Source organism: Saccostrea cucullata, unplaced genomic scaffold, assembly GCF_032062105.1.
Source record: "Saccostrea cucullata isolate Sc308-1 unplaced genomic scaffold, CSIRO_AGI_Scuc_v1 ctg430, whole genome shotgun sequence".
Taxonomy (NCBI): Eukaryota; Metazoa; Mollusca; class Bivalvia; order Ostreida; family Ostreidae; genus Saccostrea; species Saccostrea cuccullata.
This window is the reverse complement of record NW_026930981.1, coordinates 339,596-363,491: the sequence shown is the minus strand read 5'-3', so window position 1 is coordinate 363,491 and position 23,896 is coordinate 339,596. Positions and strand designations below refer to the sequence as shown.

General features: G+C 33.3%; 1 protein-coding gene across 1 annotated transcript in view; it reads right to left on the bottom strand.

Annotated features, from left to right (window-relative positions):
• The window catches only part of LOC134230837 (uncharacterized), an 85,763-nt gene that overhangs the window by 35,218 nt on the left and 26,649 nt on the right, over positions 1 to 23,896 (bottom strand). The window contains exons 3-4 of the mRNA XM_062712691.1: positions 8,922 to 9,140; positions 8,455 to 8,844 (exon numbers count right to left, since the gene is read on the bottom strand). Of these exons, the coding sequence (XP_062568675.1) occupies positions 8,455 to 8,844; positions 8,922 to 9,140 (609 nt within the window). The remainder of the gene's footprint in view (positions 1 to 8,454; positions 8,845 to 8,921; positions 9,141 to 23,896) is intronic.

Here is a 23,896-nt window from a genome sequence, read left to right as displayed (position 1 = left end):
TAAACTATAATTCTAGACAATTATTTTAGGCAATGTAAAGTTCTAAAACAAGCCTTTCTATTAACATCTTGCACCATCTGAGATTTATCAGTGAAGTTGATTTTCGCATCTAAGTATCAATTAGTAACAGACTGCAATGCATTCAAGGACGGTCTTTTTTAATGTCTATGTTGTACATAATTCGAAAGGAAGGGCAGTTTGTGGCTGTACAGACATGTAGAGCATGTGGTGGATGCGTTTTCAACGAATTCACTCATATAGTAAAACTTATTGGTATTGTGCTCTAAAATTGCGCGTGTAGTGTGCAGGATATGTCGAAAAATGCTAAAACCTTCATTAACGTTCTTAGCAATGGACAGAAATAGGGCTGATGAAATGTTAAGCAAACGGTGTAATACTTGAAGTAGGGAACTAGGAATAAACAGTTTATGTAAAGATGTGTCTTAGCTGTGTTGCCGATTCCTAATGAAGACTAAATAAAATAGAATAAAATAATGTTGATTACCTTCATGAAGATTTATTAATACTTGAGATTAATAATGTATTTTCTTTCTTGAACTCTTGAATTATTAATCATTGAAATAGCAGAAATATTATAATCAATTATTTTCAGTATTCCATTCCAACAAGCACAACAATGCCGTAGATATGTTTATTCCTCTCAGCATGTTTTGCATGGTAGTGAAGATCATACATACACAAGAAAAGAATGGTGAAAAGCATCAAGCATCCGCAAAAAATATATTGAAGCATTTTAAATTATTTCAACAATAGTCAAAAATACCTTTGGGGGTTTAATGACGTATTTTTAATCCAAAGAAGAAAAGTGTAAAATTTTTATCGCAAAAACGTATCATAAATTAATGAGTAACACATACTGTATAATTCAACACAAATGTTACTGCAAATACATGTTTGAAAATCAGAGATTACAGAATAGCATCAAAAGATAAATATAATATCTTTATACTTAAATGTATATATATCTCTCTGACATTAAGGGCGTTAATTCTACGGATGTTTATTTCATTTCCATAGAGTTTTGTCATATGACGTTGTTACAAACATGATGCCAATCTTCAATTTGAAAAACTTGTAAACGCAGAATAAATTTGTAATTAAATATGATCACCAGAAGATTTTATCTTTCAGTGTTAGCGACATTTTCAAGTGTTCACATTTTTTTCAAATACAATGTATACATTTTCCAGCAAAAGTATACCTACATGTACATTTAGAGTTTAAATTTCATCGGAAAACTCGATAACGATCTGCCTTCCAATAAATTGCAATTTATACGCAAATACGACCTCTTGTAGATTCCTACAAGGCGATGTGGAAAGAAATTAATTTTACACGGAAAAATATTTTCTTGCAATTTCGTGTACAGTACTGTAAGTGAAATTGATTGATCTTTGACATACGAAGATTATGTATCATGCTTGAAAAAAAGGAATGAGACAATTGTTGAATTTCATGTCCCACGGGGATTCACATATTCAGGACTCACATTTACGTTTTGACAACTGTGCTCGACCTAGCGCTATCGCACTGTCAAAATATCGCTTAAAATGCAATACAACAGGACAATTTAAATTAAAATAATTCGGATGAATTTCAAATCAATATGCTTACCGCTTCCCAGTACTTTCAGTACTTTGATTTAATGTCTATACTTGTGTTGTTCATAATTCGAAAGGAAGGACAGTTTGTGGCTGTACAGACATGTAAAGCATGTGGTGGATATGTTTTCAACGAATTCACTCAATTAGCAAAACTTATTTCTCGGAATCCATGTATTGTGCTCTAAAATTGTGCATGTAGTGTGCAAGATAATTGGTGAAAAATGCTAAAACTTTTAATTAACGTTCTTAGCAATGGACAGAAATAGGGCTGATGAATTGTTAAGCAAACGGTGTAATACTTGAAGTAGGGAACTAGGATTAAATACTATTAGTTTATGTAAAGATGTGTCTCAGCTGTGTTGCCGATTCTTAATGAAAGACTATATAGAAAATGAATAAAATAATGTTGTATACCTTCATGAAGATTTATTAACACTTGAGATTAATACTGTATTTTCTTTCTTGGACTTTTGAATTATTAATCATTGAAATAGCAGAAATATTATGAGCAATTGTTTTTAGTATTCCTTTTTAACTAGCACAACAATGCCGTAGATACTATCAATATATTATATACTGCCGTAGATACTATAGTACTTATGCTTATCCTCTCAACATGTTTTGCATGGTAGAGAAGATCATACATGCACAAGTAAAGAATGGTGAAAAGCACCAGGCGTCCGCAAAAAATACTGAAGCATTTTAAATTATTTCAACAATAGTCAAAAATACTTTTGGGGGTTTAACGTATGACGGGCTTGACGTTTTTTGTCCCCCGCTGTAACGAAAGCGAGGGGACATTAAATCTCATTCGTCTGTCCGTCAGTCTGTTAGTCTGTCCGTCTGTCAGTCTGTCCGTCATAAAAACTTAAACCTTGCCCATAACTTTTGATTTAGTGGAGCTATGACTTTCATATTTCACAAGTGTATTCCTTGTGACAAGACCTTTCTTTGGGTACCACCAAATGGGCCCTTTTGACCTTGACCTTGGAGTTTGACCCACTTTTACACAAAAATTCCAAACTTTTACTTTGGCCATAACTTTTGAATGATAGATACTAGGACTTTTATATTTCAAATATGTATTGTTTGTGGCAAGACCTTTCATTGGATAACAACAAACTTAACCTTTTGACCTTGACCTTGGAGATTTACGTACTTATGTAAAAACTTTAACCTTGACCATAACTTTTGAACGGTGAGGACTAAGGCTTTCGTACTTCACATATGTAATCCTTGTGAGAAAACCTTTCATTGGATATCAACAGCTTTGACCCTTTGATCTTGACCTTGGAGTTGACCTACTTTTAAAAAATTTTTTACTTTGACCATAACTTTTTAACGGTCAGGATTAGGGTTTTCATCCTTCAAAAAAATCAACTTTAATGTTACTTTCTAAATAAATGGATAGGATGTTCATATTACACACAATATGTAATAAAAAATAACATCCCACACACAAAGAAAGCGGGGGACCACAATTCTTTGAATTTGCTTGTTTAATCCAAAGAATAAAAGTGTAAAATTTTTATTGCAAAAACGTATCATTTACTAATGAGTGACACATATTGTATATCAACACAAATGTTACTGCAAATACATGTACACTATAAATCATATATTTGGAAAAAAAAAAATCAGGGATTACAGGATAGCATCAAAAGATAAATATAATATACTAAAATGTGTATTTACATATTATCTCTGACATAAAGGGCGTTAATTCTACAGATGTTAATTTCATTTACATATGACGTTTGTGAAATATTTGTGTTTTGAGACTCCCCCCCCCCCCCCCCCTACATGTGTATGACTAGTGTGTGATCATTATTTGTATATGATTTCTCTTACAGCAATTATATATGAACTGTAAACATCACCAAGTGTACTATAAAACGATGTTTGGTAATTCCTATTATTTCATGTTTGGTAATTCCTACACTTTCATGTTTGGTAAATGACCAAGTTTACCACGGAGGAAATATGGACTGATACGTAAAATTATGGACTCTTATGATTGAAACAGTATTTATTATGAATGTTTATTTCATTTAACTTACAGTTCAGGTTGTAAATTGATCGTAAATACCGTTTTTCATGCGTGTCTGTCGATCACGTTGTTTTCCTTTTTGGTCATGAAGATTCGGAAGATTCTAATTTACAAGGGGGGTTTAGGTTATTGTTCTCCGTCCTCGAACGTCATTATTTTATTATTGTTAACTTTTACGCAACATGTATTGTACATTTTTATGCAACTTACCTTTATTGTTTATTACTATGTATTTGTTTTACGATTCGGCGTCACATCGTTCGTATTTTTCATGGTTTGTCCCACTTCGGCGATGTTGTTAGTATCGTCTGCCATTTTGGTCTATACTTTCCTTTTTGGTTAGGTAAAGCGCACTGCGCATGTCCGGTAGTTTATCCTATATAAGCGTCACCACGGACGCTGAGGTTTCAGTTTGACTCTGCAGAGCGTCTGCTCAACAACTTTTATAGAAATTGTACGTAGATACTGATATAACTAACGGTTTGGGAGTTTTTACTATAGATTATTATGACCAAATAGATTTATTAAGGAATTCAACAGTCTCTACGATGTTTTACCATTGTTTACATTTGACCAAATTGATTTATTACGGAAAATCAACAGCCATCATTTTACCAAATCATAAAAACGTTACCAAATCATAATAACGTTACCAAATCATAATAGCGTGACCAAATCATAATATGTGACGTCCGATCTGACCAAATGTATTACATCACCATTGTTTGATTATTTGGCTATCCAGTCATCTGTATTACAGTTATTCCTTCATTAAATTATGGCTGAAACTTTAATTATCTTATGTTGTGCTCTTGTTTGCCTCTGCAATACAATATTACTGACCAAACAGGGATATATCTTACCAAATCAACCAGGATTACCAATTAACAAATTACCAGGAAATACCATATATATTGGTTTCAATGAAATATATCTCCTTCATTGGAGATTTGATCAATTATAAAAAGCCTCATACCTCGGGCACGTTACAACGTTCTTACAAACATGATGGCAATCTTCAATTTAAAAAAAAAACACAGAATGAATTTGTTATTAAATATGATCACCAGAAGATTTTATCTTTCAGTGTTGCACGTAAATGAGAGGAATTTTAGCGATATTTTCCAGCAAAAATATTGTCTTCCCACAAATTTTCCCACAAAAATTCCCACATCCTTCCCAAAATTTTGTGGGAAGACAGTATAGCTACATGTACATTTAGAGTTTTAAAAAAAAATGATCGGAAAACTCGATTACCATCTCGAAAGAAAATAATTTTACACGCAAAAATATTTTCTTGCAATTTCTTGTACAGTGCTGTAAGTGAAGTTGATTGATCTTTTAACATACGAAGATAATGTATAATGCTTGAAAAAAAAGGCACGAGACAATGTTGAATTTCATATCACAAAAGGGTTCACATATTCAGGACTCACATACTTTTTGACAACTGTGCTCGACCTAGCGCTATCGCACTGTCAAAATATCGCTTGGAATTCAATACAACAGGACATTTTGAATTAAAATAATTCTGACGAATTCCAAATCAATATGCTTAGCGCTTCCCAGTACTTTCAGTACTTTGATAAATCGAGTCGGCACTCATCACATGTGTACCATGTGGCTAACAATTGCTGCATCTATGGTTCAGATACTTAATTAAAAACGGTGTATTATATGTCAGGTACATTTCATTAATGTAGTGATCAAATAAGTACATATTGAAACTGAAATAATATTTTGATAAGTATTTAAAGATAGGCCACGGTACTTTTACTCATCAACGTAATTCACTAAACCTGTTTCATAAAACATTTTGGCGAAAATCCGACTAAAATCGGTCCCGCCGTTTCAAAGATAATCAGTGTTGAACGTCTGCATTTGCACCTGTGAAAACGATCGACAGTCCTTGACAATGTCACTGCCGGTTTAAATGCAATCAAGTTAAATGACGTCACAAGTGTGTCTCGCTTCCCTCAAGTGATAGACAGAAAACGCTGTTTCTGATAATTCTGATAGTCCATTAAAGGAAGAATCGTAAGAATTTTCTTGTGGATCGTCATGTTTTGTTGAGGATTCATTGCTATGGAATAATACAGAAAATGTGGGAGTAGAACCCTCTCCTTTTGAGCCCTAGACTAATGAACCGTCAGACGAAAATCGACCACAAACGATGCGGAACCTGAGGAAGCAAATCGTTTGCATACTATTGATTGGTATGTGAGTAAAACGATAGAAAATATTCACAATAGCATTTTAAATCATTATTTAAAAAATATATATTTAATAAAAACATAATTCGACACATAACCTTTTTACCCCCCCCCCCCCCCCCAAAAAAACAACTTTAACATAGAAGGGCCTAAACAGCTGATAGCATGAATAATGTTAGTCCCTACTGATTTTAATTTTGCGTTCATTTTTTTCATTTGTTGTGGGAGCCCACTCTTTTTTCTACACGTTTTAAGTTTTAGAATATTTTTTCATTCTCATTTTTTTTTAATGTTTTGCAATGATTTTTTTAACAAATGACCCCACCCCCTCCAGTAAAACTGTACGCATGACTTTTTAAAAATAATTTAGATCAAAGGCACGTTACTTCGTTGCTTGCAGTTGTATAAATTGATTTTAAAAGATAAAATTTGTACGTTTTACAATTTTGTGAAAAGAAAAAAAATGTTATAATTCTCATGTTAAAATATTGAGGAATTTAATTTGTTCAAGGTTACGTATATATCTAGGCTTGATGCAACACATTCAATTAAAAGTCAGATGCTAAATTCGACTTTCAGAGTTTAGTGAGTTTACTAAAATTGTTAAAATATAATTGATATTTATGTATAATCTGTTTTTATGTGTCACATTATTCACGTGTTTGTCGATTGTTTCATGCAATATTTTATCCAATATTGAACAAGTCCCGGGTCCCGGATGATCGACATTCTACCTTGTAGATGTCCAATCTAAACATTACTGTAATATAGAAGTTGATACACAGTTACATTTATCTAAATTAAATAATCATTTAAATTCGTATTCAGTGCTAATGAGAACAAGAAATTGATGTATAGAACTATAGACGGTGTGAAATGGACCTTAAAAACGTAGTTCATTTTTTTTTAAATCCTATTTAACTTTTCATTCTTATAATCAGGTTATGACAGGGTGGGTAAACCTTAAAATGTCGAAATTTATTTCATTCCTGATTTTAAAAAAAAAATTAAAATCATATGCTTGTATGAAATGGCTTTATAAAAGGTTGTTTCACAGAGATAAAAAAAGAATTTTAACAGACAATATTATTAAGAGTTCACAAGCGTAAATAAGCAGTGATTAAATACAATAGCAGAGTAAATTAAGATAGAGTTACGGCAACACTAAGAGAGGGGTGAACAGCTTCCAAATGTGAAATTATTATGATCTTCTAATAATAACATCAGTGATTGAAAAAGAATACGGAAATAATGAGGTTTGGAAAAAAAAATCTACAACATGCACTTTACCGATGATGTGAACTTCAAAACAATGATCCGGCACTTCATTACAATTTAATTGATCAAATATATCTATGAGCGATGTTTTTTTTTTTAGAAGGGGGTTGTGGTGCTTGTACCAGCCCTTTAAAGGTTATGGTCGAACTAAAAAAAATTTTTTAGTAAATTAAATGTGTAAAAACGAAAATGGAGAAGCAAAGCTGATCGAAGCGAAAATAAATTACTCAAAAAAATTTAAAGAGAATAAAGAAAAAAAAATCGGAATTAATCTTTAAAAGGCCTCCCTTTCCGTAACGTGTTTGTGATAAAAAAAAAAAAAACTTGCGCATTCAAAAAAAAAATTGGCGATGGGGAGGGGGGGGGGCGTAATCAAACCATTTAGGCCCCTAGTTACAATATTTATACATGTAGTCCGGAAGTATATAGTTTTTTCCAGAAATAAAATTAGAAATCAAGAAAATGAAACTAACGTACTGCCTGCATGCGTTTGATTTTAAAATTTTACAAGACCTGTAGGCAACGAAAACAGGACATCAAATTAGTTTTGAAAATGACCACTGCTTATTATCATCACATTTTATTGCGTCTTGCAGTTTTCAAACCTCTGAGGGTTGCGCCAAAGGTGACGGTGTTGATGATTTACTAATATATACTTATTCTGCAAGTCACACTTGTGACGTTACACACGTCACTTCCGGTATACAGCGATTTTCAGTGCGAGCTCTCAGGTGTAAACTAAGCTATTTTTAGTAATATCTCTAATCAGCGAAAGAGATAGTAGCTGTGCTGTATATCATTTTGCTTGTAATTATAATGACTATCGAACTATTTTAAAATGTAAAACCTGACAAGCCTTTCTTTAAAACTCGAACTGAACTTAAAGCAATTAAATATGAAATACAAATCAAAAATTCACAAATATTCGTTTAGATTGATACAAACCTTTGTAAGTCCAAGTAGAGAAAACTGAAGCCTTTCGCTCGTCTCTCTGTCTGCTAGCTGCATCCTCAAATCCTCTAATCATACCAAACACTAAAGTATAAAAAGCCTCTGATCTCATATAAATTTGATGGTATGTATAATAAACAAAGTGTGCGGCAAAATCTATCTCCATATTTTATCTTTAACTACGTTATAAGCAAACAGCATTAGAACATCAATATACTAGCAGTTTTGGGGCTATATGTAATATAAAAGTTGATAAGAGTAATAGTTAAAGCAATTAAATATGAAATACAAATTAAATTATAAAAAAAAACATTCGTTTAGATTGTCAAAACCAAACCTTTGTGAAGCAAAGTAGAGAAGACGGAACCCTTTCGCTTGTCTTTTTCACTGCTAACGACATCCTCAAATTCTTTAGTCATATCTAACACTAAGGTATAGAAAGCCTCTGATCTCATATAAATTTGATGGCATGCATAGTAAGCAAATTGTCCAGCAAAATCTATCATGCTGACACTTGTTTCGTTTTCCTTTTCATCTAATATGTCTTTTAGATCTATTGCTAATGGTTTGGTTTTTCCTTGATCCTCTTTCGCATTGAGTACACCGTCCTCAACATCCGTTGAATTGAAATCTGCATCTTGATTAAGAAGCAATGTTTTTTCTTTCTTCTTGAGAGCGGACTTAGGAACACAAATGAATTGTTTGCTTTGAGTCTGTTCTTTACTGGCTAAAATAAATTGCAATATTGAAAAAAAATGTATTTGAAGATAAAAAAAAAATCAATCGTTATAAATAATTCATTACCTCGTAGGGTTCCATCTTTTACAGCAAATACATATTCGTAGATTTGAAGTCCTCTTGTGGAAGAAATTTCTTTCATGTCCTCCGGAGTTTTTCCGATCAGTCTATAAAGCAGTGTAGTTTTTCCAGCACCAGCGCAACCAACAATTATACCTTGTGCGTGACGAACTGCTGTTTTCCCGGATACCATGTACTGCAAAACCCGTTGTTTTGCTAGCATATCTATATTTAAACGAAGAAAACTATATCAATTGATTTTTATGATTTCTAAATTTAAATGAAAATATTTATTTCTATTAAAACATTTGCAGTAACATAATCAAAAGAGTTGTAATTTTTTGCTTCAAAATTCAGCAATTATTGTATATAATTATAATTATATATAAGCTGACCATTTTAGTCATTTAATCATCCAAATATAGAAAAGATGTGGCTGACTCTAGTGTGTTTTTTAAAGTTCACTGGGACATTTGCCCATTAGAGCATGAAGTCTTTGTATAACACTCCATTAATTAAATTATCTCTGACACAATGCAATTTCCTACGCACCAAAAAACCTTCTCATATCAAGAGTTATAGAAAATGCTAAATGCAGACATTTAACCAATTGGAACCAAAATATTTTGTGTCGATTACCGCAAAATAAACAATGCTATAATTAAGGATGCATAAACCTAACTGCAAATTAATGAATCACTAGACGCTCTTTTTAGAGAAACCCTCAAGGACTGAATTTGCAATCAACAAGGGTTTATTCCAATTTTAAAGTTTTTTTTCTTTGATCTTTTTTTAGCCCGGATAAATTTGAGTGTCTGATTGTAGCCATAATTGTCGGATAAGAATAGCAGAAATGTCTAGTTTATCTGAACTACATTATTACTTTTGGTACCACCTTTGAGAAGGCCCTTTAAAATTCAAAATCGATACACGAAGGCTAAAATTCACATAAAATTAAAACCAAGATGATTTCAGTGATTGTTTGTTGTTTTATGAGAATTTTTTAATAATATAGAGAGGTCACTATATACCAGTGAAGAGCTTCAAATTGAGACCTCTTAAGGCCAGTATACACGATGAGATTTGTAGTATAATACAAGTATTATAATACTTTTGTATTATTATACTTTTTTGTACACACACTAATACATATCTTATAAGATTGTAAATAAACTATTATTCCCACGTGTTTTCTCCTGCCATATTTCTCTCTCTGTCAAAATAATATAAATGATAATAATAAGCTCTTCTTCTAGCATCTTTTTTGTGGTAGCTACAGCTTGATATATTCCACAAGTCCTCTTCCCCTTCCCATAAAACCACGAGTTTTTCGATATCTTTACTCGAAAAGTCGGCTGTTATTATTTACCATGTGCTTTATTTAGTAATGATATAAATAGGTTGACCCCCAATGTGAGTACATTTGATTGGTTGAAAGTAAAAGGTGAGTTAAGACTTGTATTAGGAAATAGAGCATCGCTCTATTCTTAATACAGTTTTATAAGTTTCGAAAAATCTTATGATACACTGTATTAAGAGTGTATACACAGTAAGATTTTGTATTATAATACAAATCTTATAATACAAATCTTACCGTGTATACCGGCCTTAATAGGCACTAAATGCCACTGAACGTAGAGTTTTATTTTCGTACGAAAGACTACGCAGGGCCTCGGTTTTTAAGATCTTATCACTTCAAAGTGTCGAGTGATTAACGAAAATACAGTTGCTTAATCGATTTATGTTAGTCCTTGATTCAAACACACGACCTTCCGATCACGGAGTGAGCGCTCTACCGAATGAGCTACCATGAAGGAATAAAACCAAAGAAATGTACTCTGATTCAAGAATAAGTAAATTTTCTTGACACATCCTTTTTCATGATGGAAGTACATGAAATCCAAAGAAAACGGATGCTCCAAAGAATGACCATTATATGTTATATATTTCGTGTATCTTATGTATGAAATTTGATTTTTAGAGGAATTTCACTCTATTTTCGCCGTTTAAGCATAAAAAATGAATGATTTTCTCAAATTTCTCAATTTGCTGTTGTTCGTTTTTGTTTTCATGATTATTGGAAATATAAACAGAAATTTGTGAAGCATTTATCTCAGTTACTGAAGAAAATAATAATCCTACCTGTTCGAGTTTGCAATCTCCATTCTATCCAATAAAAAAAACAGTTAATTATTAATTTTAATTCAAGCTAAAATATTTGTATAATTTTCTCAAAGAGATGCTTCTTTTTCGTTTTTGGTGTCATGATTATTGGAAATATAAATAAAAAATTCGTGAAGAATGTATTCCAATTACTGAGGAAAATAATAATCCTACCTTGAAGTAGTTGGCTAATTGGCCTTCTACGTACTATGCGAGAAGAAAAAAAAAACAAAACAGATGTTTATATTTAGTAATTCAAACTATGAAAATATAAAATTAAAATATGTCTTTATAAAATGATACATTTTTCTAAATAGTCTAAATGAAACATGGAGAAGCTTAACGACTTATATGGAGGTTAGCAGTACAAATTGGTAAATATTATTTGCATACCACAAAGTACAAATTCTATCCATTTATGATAAAGAAGATGGGCGCATTTGGCGAGAGATCTGCAGGAATCATTTGTACGAAACATTTATGGTTTAAATGTCCATGATTGTTTTGGCTGCACATAGCTGGTCAGATTTTACAAACACGTCCATAGGTTTTTTTTTTCATTTAGTTTGAAAGACATTGTGAAATTGCAACATTTATGTCCGTTTTTCCTGGGGGTACTATAACATAGTAGTGTTTCACAAAAAATAAACACCTAAATTAGTTAATGCATAGATGCATGATATACGTACATGTACATTATAGAACAGAAGATTAGAATTGATTTCGCTCGAGAACCAAACTGAACTAAAATTTATCTGTAATTCAAAATTTTAATACATCAGTACATAAAACGAAACTAACAAAATAAATGGTTGTTTGCATGGAGAAAAAAATTAACGCCCCATGTCAGGCTCGAACCAAAAACTTTTCGCTTCTAGTGCACTGAACAGGTAGCCCAACTTACTGAGCTATCACAGCTACACATGTACAGGTGATTTTAAAAGGCCAAAGAAGCACCACATTCACACATTTGGACTTTTTTGGGGAAAGTTCATTTTTCGTGGTCTCTGGGTCTTCTCTCCATTTTTTAAAAAAGTGTATTCCTTTCTTTGAATTAAAATACACACAAATAACGTTTCAAAATCATGGAGAGAAGACCCAGAGATGTAATTTTTTTTGAAAAACGTGTTTAAAAAATGTACCATTTTGTAACAAATGTCTGATCTGCCAATTTTCAAGTTATTTTTTAGCAAATCAAAGCTCAATTTCGGGAAAATATTTTCCTTTCCTGTTGCACAGGAACCCGATAAATAAATAAAATGTTAAAATTTCATGTGAACTGTCGATAAAATTTTCACTTTTCAAGTACGCTCAGATTCCTGCCAAATGCCAATCAAAAGCGCCCTCGTTCTTTACTGAGTCAACACAATGTATTAAACTTGTAATGAGGCAATTATTGTTTAATTGCCTTTATTTTTATAAGCAAAAATAAGAAAAAATCTCAAGGTATTACGTTCAATTGCATTGAAATGTGTCTTCCCTTTTGCTTTTACAATCAATCAATCAATCAATCATTCTTTATTTCCTCCTCATGGAGATATATGAAATATGACATACAATTAAATAAATATTACACTAGTTCCATTTAAACAGATATAAACATACAAAATATGATTAACACAAAAAGACAATATATGAGAAAAGATACACATAAACAAAACAGAAACATATTTACAAAACCTTTAAAGGACTGCTGAGGATGAAAGGGAAAATGGAAAAAAAAGGGAAAAAAAAACAGAAAGAAAAAAAAAGGGGGGGAAGTTACACGTTAATTTTGTGCCTGACAGCGTTAAGGAAGTGCCCTGTTGTAGTGTGCGGCTGCGCTTCGAACAAGGTTAAAATTCAATAACCGAAAAGATTCATTGTCTGATTCATAATTTGTATGGCGTCCAAGTAGAACTAAAAACCATTCATTTTCGGTTAAGCCACACAGCTCTGCGGATAGACGTACGTCAAAACAGTTCGTAATCACATTCCACCAGTTGTTTCTTACTTCACTGGTTGCAGGACATGTACACGTGGAATGTTGAAAAACATTAGAGAATGTTCTTCCACAAATGACACAGTTTTCGAGATGTTCCTTTGAGCATGAGTAGGTACACAGTTTACAGATGAACTTGCAGAGTTCAATTTCTTTGTAATTTTCGGCTACGTCCCAGATAGAAGAGGGTTTCGAGTCCGAGAAAATTTGTGTGAAGGAATTAAAATCAGGGTCGTGAGACATTCGTATTTGGCGCTGAGATATGTGTGAAGCCATAACACTGCCGCGTACCATTTTCTTCCAAGCAGATTTCATAGGGAAAGAGCCATCCTCCAGAAATTTCCATAAATGGGTGACAAGGTTGTATGAGTGGAGAGTCCTTATGATATCAGGAATAAAGCCAGATTGATCATCCGAGAGGTTGTGGAGGTAAGAAAATAGTCTTGCAAGAAATATTGATTTTGTTAATGTCTTTGGATTCAAACGAATTAATCTTCCAAAAAATAAAGGTTTACGTGCGTCAATTTCAGAGCATATAGGTAAGACGTCAAAGAATGATTCGCACATGTCTGACCGGCACAATTTTGGTAAGTTGAGTGAGTTTTTGCAAATAAAGTGTTGGAATGTGTTGAGTCGAACTTTATCAGCGGATGTCATGTTGTTCCAGAGTTCACACCCGTAAAGTACTGACGGTAGCACGATCGTTTTGTACAAATGAGACATCGTCTTGGGATTAAGAAACTGTGTACCAAGATCGGATAGTGCAAAGTAAGATTTGCGTCCTTTATTGCAAGCTTCGTGTATTCTGTCAGATAGTTTACACTTATGGTTGATAACGATTCCTAAGTGGTTATAGGAATGTTCACATGATACTTCGGAGGGACCCAAGTGCCATGATGTTTGATCTAGGTTTGAACCTTTGGCTTGAAATTGTAAGACACAGGACTTGGACGCATTAAATGTAAATCGCCATTTACATGAATAGATGCGATATCTAACTGCATTTGAAGTGCTAATGGTGAAATACCAATTAATGACAGGTCGTCAGCTAAGGAGGTGCAGTTGCTAGGGATATCTAATATCCCAGTATTTGGGCTACCCAACTGTAGATCACGAATGAGATCATTGATAAAGACAAGGTATAAGAAGGTCGAAAGTACTCCACCTTGTCTGACACCTTGATTAACCGGAAACCAATCTGACTGGGTTTGGTTTACAACAATTGAACTAACTGTATTTTGATGACATTGGTTGATTAGAGACCATAATCTACCAGTAATGCCAAGATCGTATAACTTGAGCATGAGACCAGGCCTCCACACCGTGTCAAATGCTTGCCTGGTATCAAGAAAACTCACGTAGACATTACTACCTTGTTCCAAGTTATGTAGAATTGTCTCTTGTAGATTAAACGACGCTGTCAGGCAACCTAACTCTTTCTGAAAACCCTGTTGTTGAGCGTGTGGGAAATCTTTATTGAGTAAAACATAATTAGTAATACGATTATGTATAACTTTTTCAAACAATTTTAAAAAGCAAGGCAATAAGGCTACAGGCCTGTAACTGTTACAGGAATTTTTAGGCTTATTGCCACCTTTGTATAATGGAACTATCAGACCACGTTTCCAGCAAACAGGGATATGACCACAATTTACAATTGCGTTAAATAACTTCATAAGACATGAGGTGAGTGTTTTACCACCGTGTATTATATGTTCATTCGTTATTAAGTCATGTCCAGGTGCTTTCCGTAGATTTAAAGTGTCAATAGCGGTGATTATTTCTTTTATTGTTATTATACCTCCTGGAATTTGACTGAAATCTATCTCACTTTCGTTTGTTAAGTGTTCAAACTTCTCTTCTATATTCTTCTTAAACTCGTTATCAAAATTAACCTCGTCTAAAGGGGTGTAAAGTTTCTTGTAGAATGAAGCAAAAGTTTCTGCTACACCACGTGGATCCGTGCGAGTCACACCATTTTCATCACAGATCTCGGGATATACTCTTGATGTTCTAGGCTTCCTTCGTTTAGTCAATTTCCAGAACAACCGAACATCAACTTCAGCAGCTTGATCGATTTCACTGTATACTTTGCGCATATAGTTCTCATGTTCTGTGTCAAGAGCATTACGAAATAGCCGTTTTGCTCGTTTGTATTCACGATAGGAAGAAAACTGCATACCGCGAGGTCTTCCCTCAGACATCCAGATTCTTCGCTTAGATCGTTCCACCGTGTGTAAGTGTTTGACATTCTTTGTCCATTCAGGCCGTGTATGGGGGTTGTAGGACGAGAACGGAATAGACGATTCGGCACAAGACAGTAATTCTAGCGATAACTCATTTACGAATTTGTCAATGTCCTTGTCATCGCTGAGTGCAATGTTAGATCAATCTTCCAGATTTTTATCAACAAGATTTCTATACTCTACAACAGATTCAGGTGTAGCCTTATGCCATGCGGGTAATTTTGATTGAGAATTTCTTAAAGAATGTCTACGTATTTCAAAATTGAAAATTGCTTTGATTGGTAAATGGTCTGAGGTAATGGAAATAGACCCTTCTTCTAAGATTTTATACTTTTTTACACATTTAAGAACATGTTCGTCAAACAAAATATAATCAAGAGTAGTTTTCTTTTGAATGAATGAAAAATGTTCACCCTCAATAGTAAAGTCTTTGTTTTGAATGCATAAATTACATCTTGACACAAAATTTGACAGTAAATGACTCTTGGTGGCGTTTGTATTACATACATCAATTAAACTACCATTGAGATCACCTGCAATGATAACTTTGCCGTAGTTAGAGTAGTAACTGTACAAGTTCTCAAGAATATCAAGTTCTTGTATGTAAGAGTCAATATTACTCTCAGGTGGCAAATAAACACCAATAATATAGTAAAGACTACCATTGTGATCATCAAGTTGAATTCCCACAATTCTATTTGTGTTGTAACAACTAATTTCCTTAACAGAGAACATGAGAGATTTCTTGTACATAATAGCAACTCCCCCTTTCCCAGTAAATACCGAGTTGCAATACAATGGTTTTTGATCATCAATTTTAACAAAACAAGCATAGTCTTTGTGAATACTATCTAGATAGTTTTTAGTACTTTCTTTTAACTTATGTTCTGTTATTACCATTACGTCACATTTTTCTTTGTCTAAAACATTTGACAGACACATGGTAGATGAAATAATACCACGTACATTCCATGTCATCAGAACAACCATCAAAAATAGAAAAACAGTGCTTGATACGTACATAACATTATAACTGAGATATCTGATAAATCTTGAAAACTATTGTGTGTAACGCATATGAATCAACCGTCAGGATAGTCATTATCAACTTCATTGTCCCAGTCCTCGTGAGTGCGCTGCGCGGCACACTTTTGTTCCCATTCTCTATTGCTCAGCCATCGCCTGCATCGAACACCCTCGGGCCAGAAGCCAGGGGATTCTACAATTTCTGCAAACTCTGGAGGTACGTTTACTTTTGCGGTCATGAGAGATCGATGGAATTTTGGATTAAATAACATCAAGTGAGTTATTTTTACACCTTTGTGCTCAATAAAGTTTGCAATGCCTGCTCTTGACGATTCTTTAGCTATGCCCGATAAGTAGTACCTGGCTGACTTTCGATAGGTAACACCAACAATAATGTCATCCTTGGGTTTCGACGGTGCTCCCGAATTCCGTTTGTCACTTAACGTAATGACGCATGATTTTCCGTTATAATCGACTAATCTGTAGTTCGCCTGTCCTCGAGATCCGCCGATTTGTTTGTCTATGTCTGTGTTATCTTGGTTATCGAGGGACAAACCCTTTGACTGAATTGCATGGGATTCAGTGGACCGTGGCAGAGAGAAACCGTTACCAACAGGACTACTGTTAGAGGCACAAGACGGGGATTTCCTAGTGGTACGAGATGTATAGGAATTCTGAATTTTATTATTTGCGTGCAAGTCTCGCATCTCATCTGCCGTGATATTTCGGATTGAGGTAGTTGGTGTTTCCGAAGGGGTTTGCGGTAATGATGTTGACGATGATACGCGTAATGGGTGAGGATGCGGAGGAGAAGAATGAACCGTCTGCGAAAGATTACATGCACTACCTCCCTCCGCTGTACTATCACCCTCAGATTTGCGCTCGCTCACAGTGCTTGCGTAGGATTTACAAGGGCTTAGTGCACTAATTTGCTTCTGGAAATTTGTGCTTACTTTTGAAAGTCTCTTTAGTTCATCACTTGTTTTGGCTTTGTACAACTGATAGTCCATATGATCTGTGTCTACACGCTTGAAATTGTCAGAGGTGAGCTTTTGAAAAGAGTCATATTTGGAAAACCTTGACATTGATTCTGCTTTAAGACACTCGTGTTCGGAGCGAAGCTGTTCGTTTTCTGATCGAAGCGATTGAAGGTCAGAGGTCAGGGATTCAATAGTCTTTTCTCTCGAGTGCAGTACAAATTCTATCCATTTATGATAAAGAAGATGGGCGCATTTGGCGAGAGATCTGCAGGAATCATTTGTACGAAACATTTATGGTTTAAATGTCCATGATTGTTTTGGCTGCACATAGCTGGTCAGATTTTACAAACACGTCCATAGGTTTTTTTTTCATTTAGTTTGAAAGACATTGTGAAATTGCAACATTTATGTCCGTTTTTCCTGGGGGTACTATAACATAGTAGTGTTTCACAAAAAATAAACACCTAAATTAGTTAATGCATAGATGCATGATATACGTACATGTACATTATAGAACAGAAGATTAGAATTGATTTCGCTCGAGAACCAAACTGAACTAAAATTTATCTGTAATTCAAAATTTTAATACATCAGTACATAAAACGAAACTAACAAAATAAATGGTTGTTTGCATGGAGAAAAAAATTAACGCCCCATGTCAGGCTCGAACCAAAAACTTTTCGCTTCTAGTGCACTGAACAGGTAGCCCAACTTACTGAGCTATCACAGCTACACATGTACAGGTGATTTTAAAAGGCCAAAGAAGCACCACATTCACACATTTGGACTTTTTTGGGGAAAGTTCATTTTTCGTGGTCTCTGGGTCTTCTCTCCATTTTTTAAAAAGTACGTAAGGGTTGCCCGCAACCCTGTGTCTCGCCTGCTGTCTGATGTGTAGACTGACAAATTATCATGCCACTATAAGTTATAGTTGCTGAGATATGGACCTCCACCATAAATTTATGCAAAGTCACTCATGCGGAAAAATGTAGGTCAAGATGACCTAATTCTGGTACAGGCGTTTGTGGTTACCCATGATGTATCTACTGACAAATTATCATGCCACTATAAGTTATAGTTGCTGAGATATGGACCTCCACCATAAATTTATGCAAAGTCACTCATGCGGAAAAATGTAGGTCAAGATGACCTAATTCTGGTACAGGCGTTTGTGGTTACCCATGATGTATCCACTGACTAACTATCATGCCACTATAAGTTATAGTTGCTGAAATATGAACCTCCATTATCAATTTAACCAAAGTCATTCATGCAGAAAAATGTAGGTCAAAATGACCTAATTCTGGTACTGATGTTGTTGGTTACTTATAACCTGTACAATGACAAATCATCATGCCATTATAAGTTATAGATGCTGAGATATGGACCTCCACCAAAAATTTAACCAAAGTCACTCATGCAGAAAAATGTAGGTCAAGATGACCTAATTCTGGTACTGACGTTTGTGGTTACCCATGATGTATCCACTGACTAATTATCATATCCCTATAACTTATAGTTGCTGGAATATAGGTCTTCACCATAAATTATCATGAAAAAACTAAGTCCAACTTAAGGAAAAAATACGGAAAAATTTGAATTTTTTTTTTCAAAATCATACTTGGGATATAAATTTTTATCCATACTGAATATTGTGTCCAAATTTCAAGAAGACTGAATAAAATTTGAGAAAGTTATTGCAGTTTATAAAACTTTGACATTTGGGTTAACCAAAAGTTGGACGCCGACGACGACGACGACGACGACGGAATCTATGGTCGCTATGTCTCGCTTCGCGACATTCGTCGCAGGCGAGACAAAAAGTGTATTCCTTTCTTTGAATTAAAATACACACAAATAACGTTTCAAAATCATGGAGAGAAGACCCAGAGATGTAATTTTTTTTGAAAAACGTGTTTAAAAAATGTACCATTTTGTAACAAATGTCTGATCTGCCAATTTTCAAGTTATTTTTTAGCAAATCAAAGCTCAATTTCGGGAAAATATTTTCCTTTCCTGTTGCACAGGAACCCGATAAATAAATAAAATGTTAAAATTTCATGTGAACTGTCGATAAAATTTTCACTTTTCAAGTACGCTCAGATTCCTGCCAAATGCCAATCAAAAGCGCCCTCGTTCTTTACTGAGTCAACACAATGTATTAAACTTGTAATGAGGCAATTATTGTTTAATTGCCTTTATTTTTATAAGCAAAAATAAGAAAAAATCTCAAGGTATTACGTTCAATTGCATTGAAATGTGTCTTCCCTTTTGCTTTTACAAAATATGAAAGAGAAGTAAAACAAAATTATAACATTTAAATGCAATTTTTATGATTAAAAACAAATTGGTTATTCTAAATTTATTATTTTTGCTTTCTGCATAGGTCATAACAAGATTCATTATAAATATGTTACCTCTCCAGTGTTTTTCAAACAACAAATCATCATTTTTTTTAATCTGATAGCCAAAAAAGGAGGACTATTTTTGTTTTTAAGAATCCTCTCTCTGCAATTTGTTTTTTATTGTTATCATTACTATTGGAAATATAAACAAAAATGCGTGAGAAAATAATATCAGTAACTAGGGAAAATAATAATCTTTCCTTTATGTGGGTAAGTTGAGAAAAAATACAAAACACATATCTATTAATTATAATTCAAACTATGACAATAACATACAAATGCCTGTGTTCATAAAATAATAATATATTTTTTATATTAATCTAAATGAAACATTAAGAAGCTTTATATGGAGGTTCGCAGTACAAATTGAAAAACACTGTTTATAAACCACTATTTTAAATCATTCAAGACAACACATCGATGTGGTCTAAATATGAATTTCATTTAAGTCGATTGTTCATTTTAACTGCATCGTTACTTGATACGTGTTTCTGATCTGATAATTTTTTGATGACGTTCGTGATTTCTTGGAGAATAATGTCCGCGGCATTTCTTTGATCTCGACAATAATCGTAGTAATATTGTTGATATTAGGTATCAGCTTCATTATCATTTCTCATCGATAATTGATAATTTATGGTTATATAGAAAGAGTCTGCATTGCAGCAATAGGCACCCCGCGGTCTATGAGTGAATAAGATGAAAGGAAACCGTCATGATTTTTCGGATAATGATGAAGTTGTTAAAAAGCATGGTTAATAAAGATTGAAAAATTGTTCAATTAGTAAAATTTGTTTCGAATAGGCAACAGCTGAGAATGACACAAGGATAATGTTTTCTACATTTTGCGCCGCGTCTTCCAGCAAAGCCTACTCTGCAGAAACCACTGATATTACCACGTGACAAAGATTCAGGGTATTAGCAAGTGGTCTATCTTGAGAGGACTACATTTTCATTTTGATGTCAATAGATTCTTATCATTTTTCATTTGACTTCATCACATTGATGAATCAATTTGATGAGCAAATGCACTAAAATTTTATTTAATAAATTTTTTAAAATGATTATTTCAGATTTTAATAATATCTCCTTAAATTCCTAGCATATATCTTTTTAAAATGCAAAATTTTGTTTGCGGCCGATTTGTTGCCTTGTATCAATTTTACTTGTATCCCCTAGTATTCAGAAGCTGAATTTGTTGAATACAGTAGAGCTTGCTTTTAGGTTCAACAAGTCAACGTTATAAATATCCTAGCTGCAGATCTGTAGCTCTCCGAAAAAATATATTGATAGACCGGAGAGCTACAGAGCCAGCCATTGAAAAAACAAACTGTATATTTATTGCGCACAAAAAGTGCGCTCGGTTCTCGATTTGTTTCTCCATGTTTTTAAATCTGTGATCTCAAAATATTACTGATCGTATGTTCCTAACATATTCTTTCGCGGTTTCCACAACCAAACAATCCTCATAATTGTTGTTAATAGTCCTCCTGACCCTGATATTGTAATCATAGATCATTTCGCTTGGTGTGTTACCCGAATGGCTACTCGGAAAAAACAACAAGTAATTATCGCACTCAATTTAGGGGCCATCTAAGGGGTACAGGTAGACTTACCTGTGTTTACCTGGATAAGCTATGTTTAATAAATGAGATATATTCATTCAATTTTATTTTAATTAAGAGGTTTTTTTTCATTTTCCGAAATATACTGAATAAAGAAATAAATAAATATAAATAAATAAAATTAAGATTTAAAAAATATTTTTTTATTGTAACTTTAAGGTACTCCGATCCTCAGGTTCTTAAAATCAAGCATTGACTAATTGAAAATGCTCACAAAAATGTCTCTGAATTTTTAAAGTAACATGTTTTACCCATAATAATTCTTCAAACTTCATCTCTCAAGTTAATTATATCATATGGAGAAAATTAGCAAATTTCACATATATTTTCAGGAATTGCAAATAAAAACACTTGCTATGCATTTTCCAATTCAAATTTTATCAATTAACACATTTTAAAAATAAAAATCATAGGTACCCAGGCTTTTAAAGATATTCCGAAATTTTTATGCATATAATGTATTTTAATTTCTTTAATTTACTTCGATCATTTTACAATGCAAAATGTTTAAAGATTCTCCTGTCATTGCAAAACTCGATCAATAAATCAATTCTTATTTCATATCATGTAAATAAACATTGGTATCTATGGTTAGATTAAAATGAACATCAAATTCGTGATATATATGTAATTTTAAATACTTTTACAGGGTAAAAAATTCTACTTTTAATTAGACCTTTCTCAGAATTTCAAAGAACCTTGAAGCATATTGAGGGGTGTAAAAGGAAAATTGTTGCATGAAGATTTGATTTTCAAACTTCATTTTGAGACTTTTTGAATAAGATTATAAATTAAAAAGTTGTCCTTCCTAGCTGAGGATCGGAGCCCCCTAATTTTATTTTTTCCAATCTATTCAATAGTATTGATTGATAATTTACAAATTATTATTCCCTTTTGTGCCACATTTTCAAACTCTTTTAAATAAATGAACACGTCAAATGATTTTTTTCTTAAAATGATATAGATATTTATGTATGATAAATAAAGTGTTTCTATACATTTGTGTCTAATTTAATTAATTTATTTATCATTTTTTAATTAATTTTTAATTATTAAAACATTTGTTTAAATCATCTTAAAATACAGAAGTTTATGTTTCAATTTAAAATATAATGTGAAATTCAGTGCTGCTAAACAATAGAACTTCAAGATACTTTAAAGTTTTTAATATGTTTTGTGCTTGTAAAATTATTTCTTTAAAAAATATGTATACAAAATATTTATCCATACTAGTGCTCAAATAAAAAAAAATGATTTAAAAATCCATTTTATTTTATTTAAATTCTGGTAGATTATTCATGCTGGAGTCTACCTGTGACCCATAGAGGGCCCCTTAATTGAGTGTGATAATTACTTGTTGTTTTTTTTCGAGTAGCCATTCGGGGAATAAACCTTTTGCTTATTTATACTGCCATTTTGGTTTCAAAGATAATTCGGTCCAATATGCTTCGTTCAGATGTCAACTACAAGAGAACTACAAGAGAACTTGAAAGGGGAGAAAAGAATTTTTTGAAATCTTCCATTTTTTGCAATTGCGGTAAGAATCTGGAAGAATTAATCAAGAACCGAGCGCACTTTTTTGTGCGCACTAAGTAACAGTTTTTCCAATGGTTGGCACTGTAGCTCTCCGGTCTATCAATATATTTTTTTCGGAGAGCTACAGATCTGCAGCTATAAATATCCATGGTTTGTGTCCCGTTTTTATGAGTGTATTAGGAGTTTAACAAGCTAACCTGTTTAATACAGTAAAGCTGTGTAAAGTTTTACAAGACAAAGTTATAAATACATGTAAATAGTTACGGCTTTTCTTCATTCATTAGATATGAGTGGTTTTTCAGTCTGGTTTACGCTTTTAAAATTACTTATACTCCCCCCATCCCCGACACCACAAACACACGGCACGTACGTTCTTTTGAAATTGACTAGATGGAAAAGTTATGTTAAAACAACGTTTGATATGAATTAATTTAAAATTTGTTCTCGTACTATACATGTTAACATATTAACACCTTTTGGAAAATTTCTACATTCCACTGGGTTGCGTCACCCATAATCATATTTTTAGATTAAGCACAAGTCGGCACACCTCGGTCGATTCCCACTTCATCTTATAAGGCGACAGAATCAGCCAAGGTTGCCGAATGGGATAGCATATGGTGCAGTTTGTTGTGTATTGAAATAATTCATTTTGTGTTTTAATTGGATTAAATTTCAAAAGAGTATATGTTTAATCATATTGATATGGAGGCTTTCTCAGGTAATACAAAGTCATATACTGGTACAAATGAGGGCTGGTAGTTTAAATTCCCCTCCCCCTATGTAAACTCAATACTGAAGTGATTTCTGCTTTATTTCCTAGCCAATGTGCTTAGGTGTGCGATGTGGCCCATGGGCCTCTTGTCAAATACTGTACCCATGGTAACCCTTTCAAAATACTTCTTGAGCTTTTCTTGTTTCCTTATCACATTACATTTGTCGTCCATCTGTTTGTCTGGAATGATTTTACATTTTTAACTTTTTCTCTAGAACCACTGGGCCAATTTAAAACAATTCAA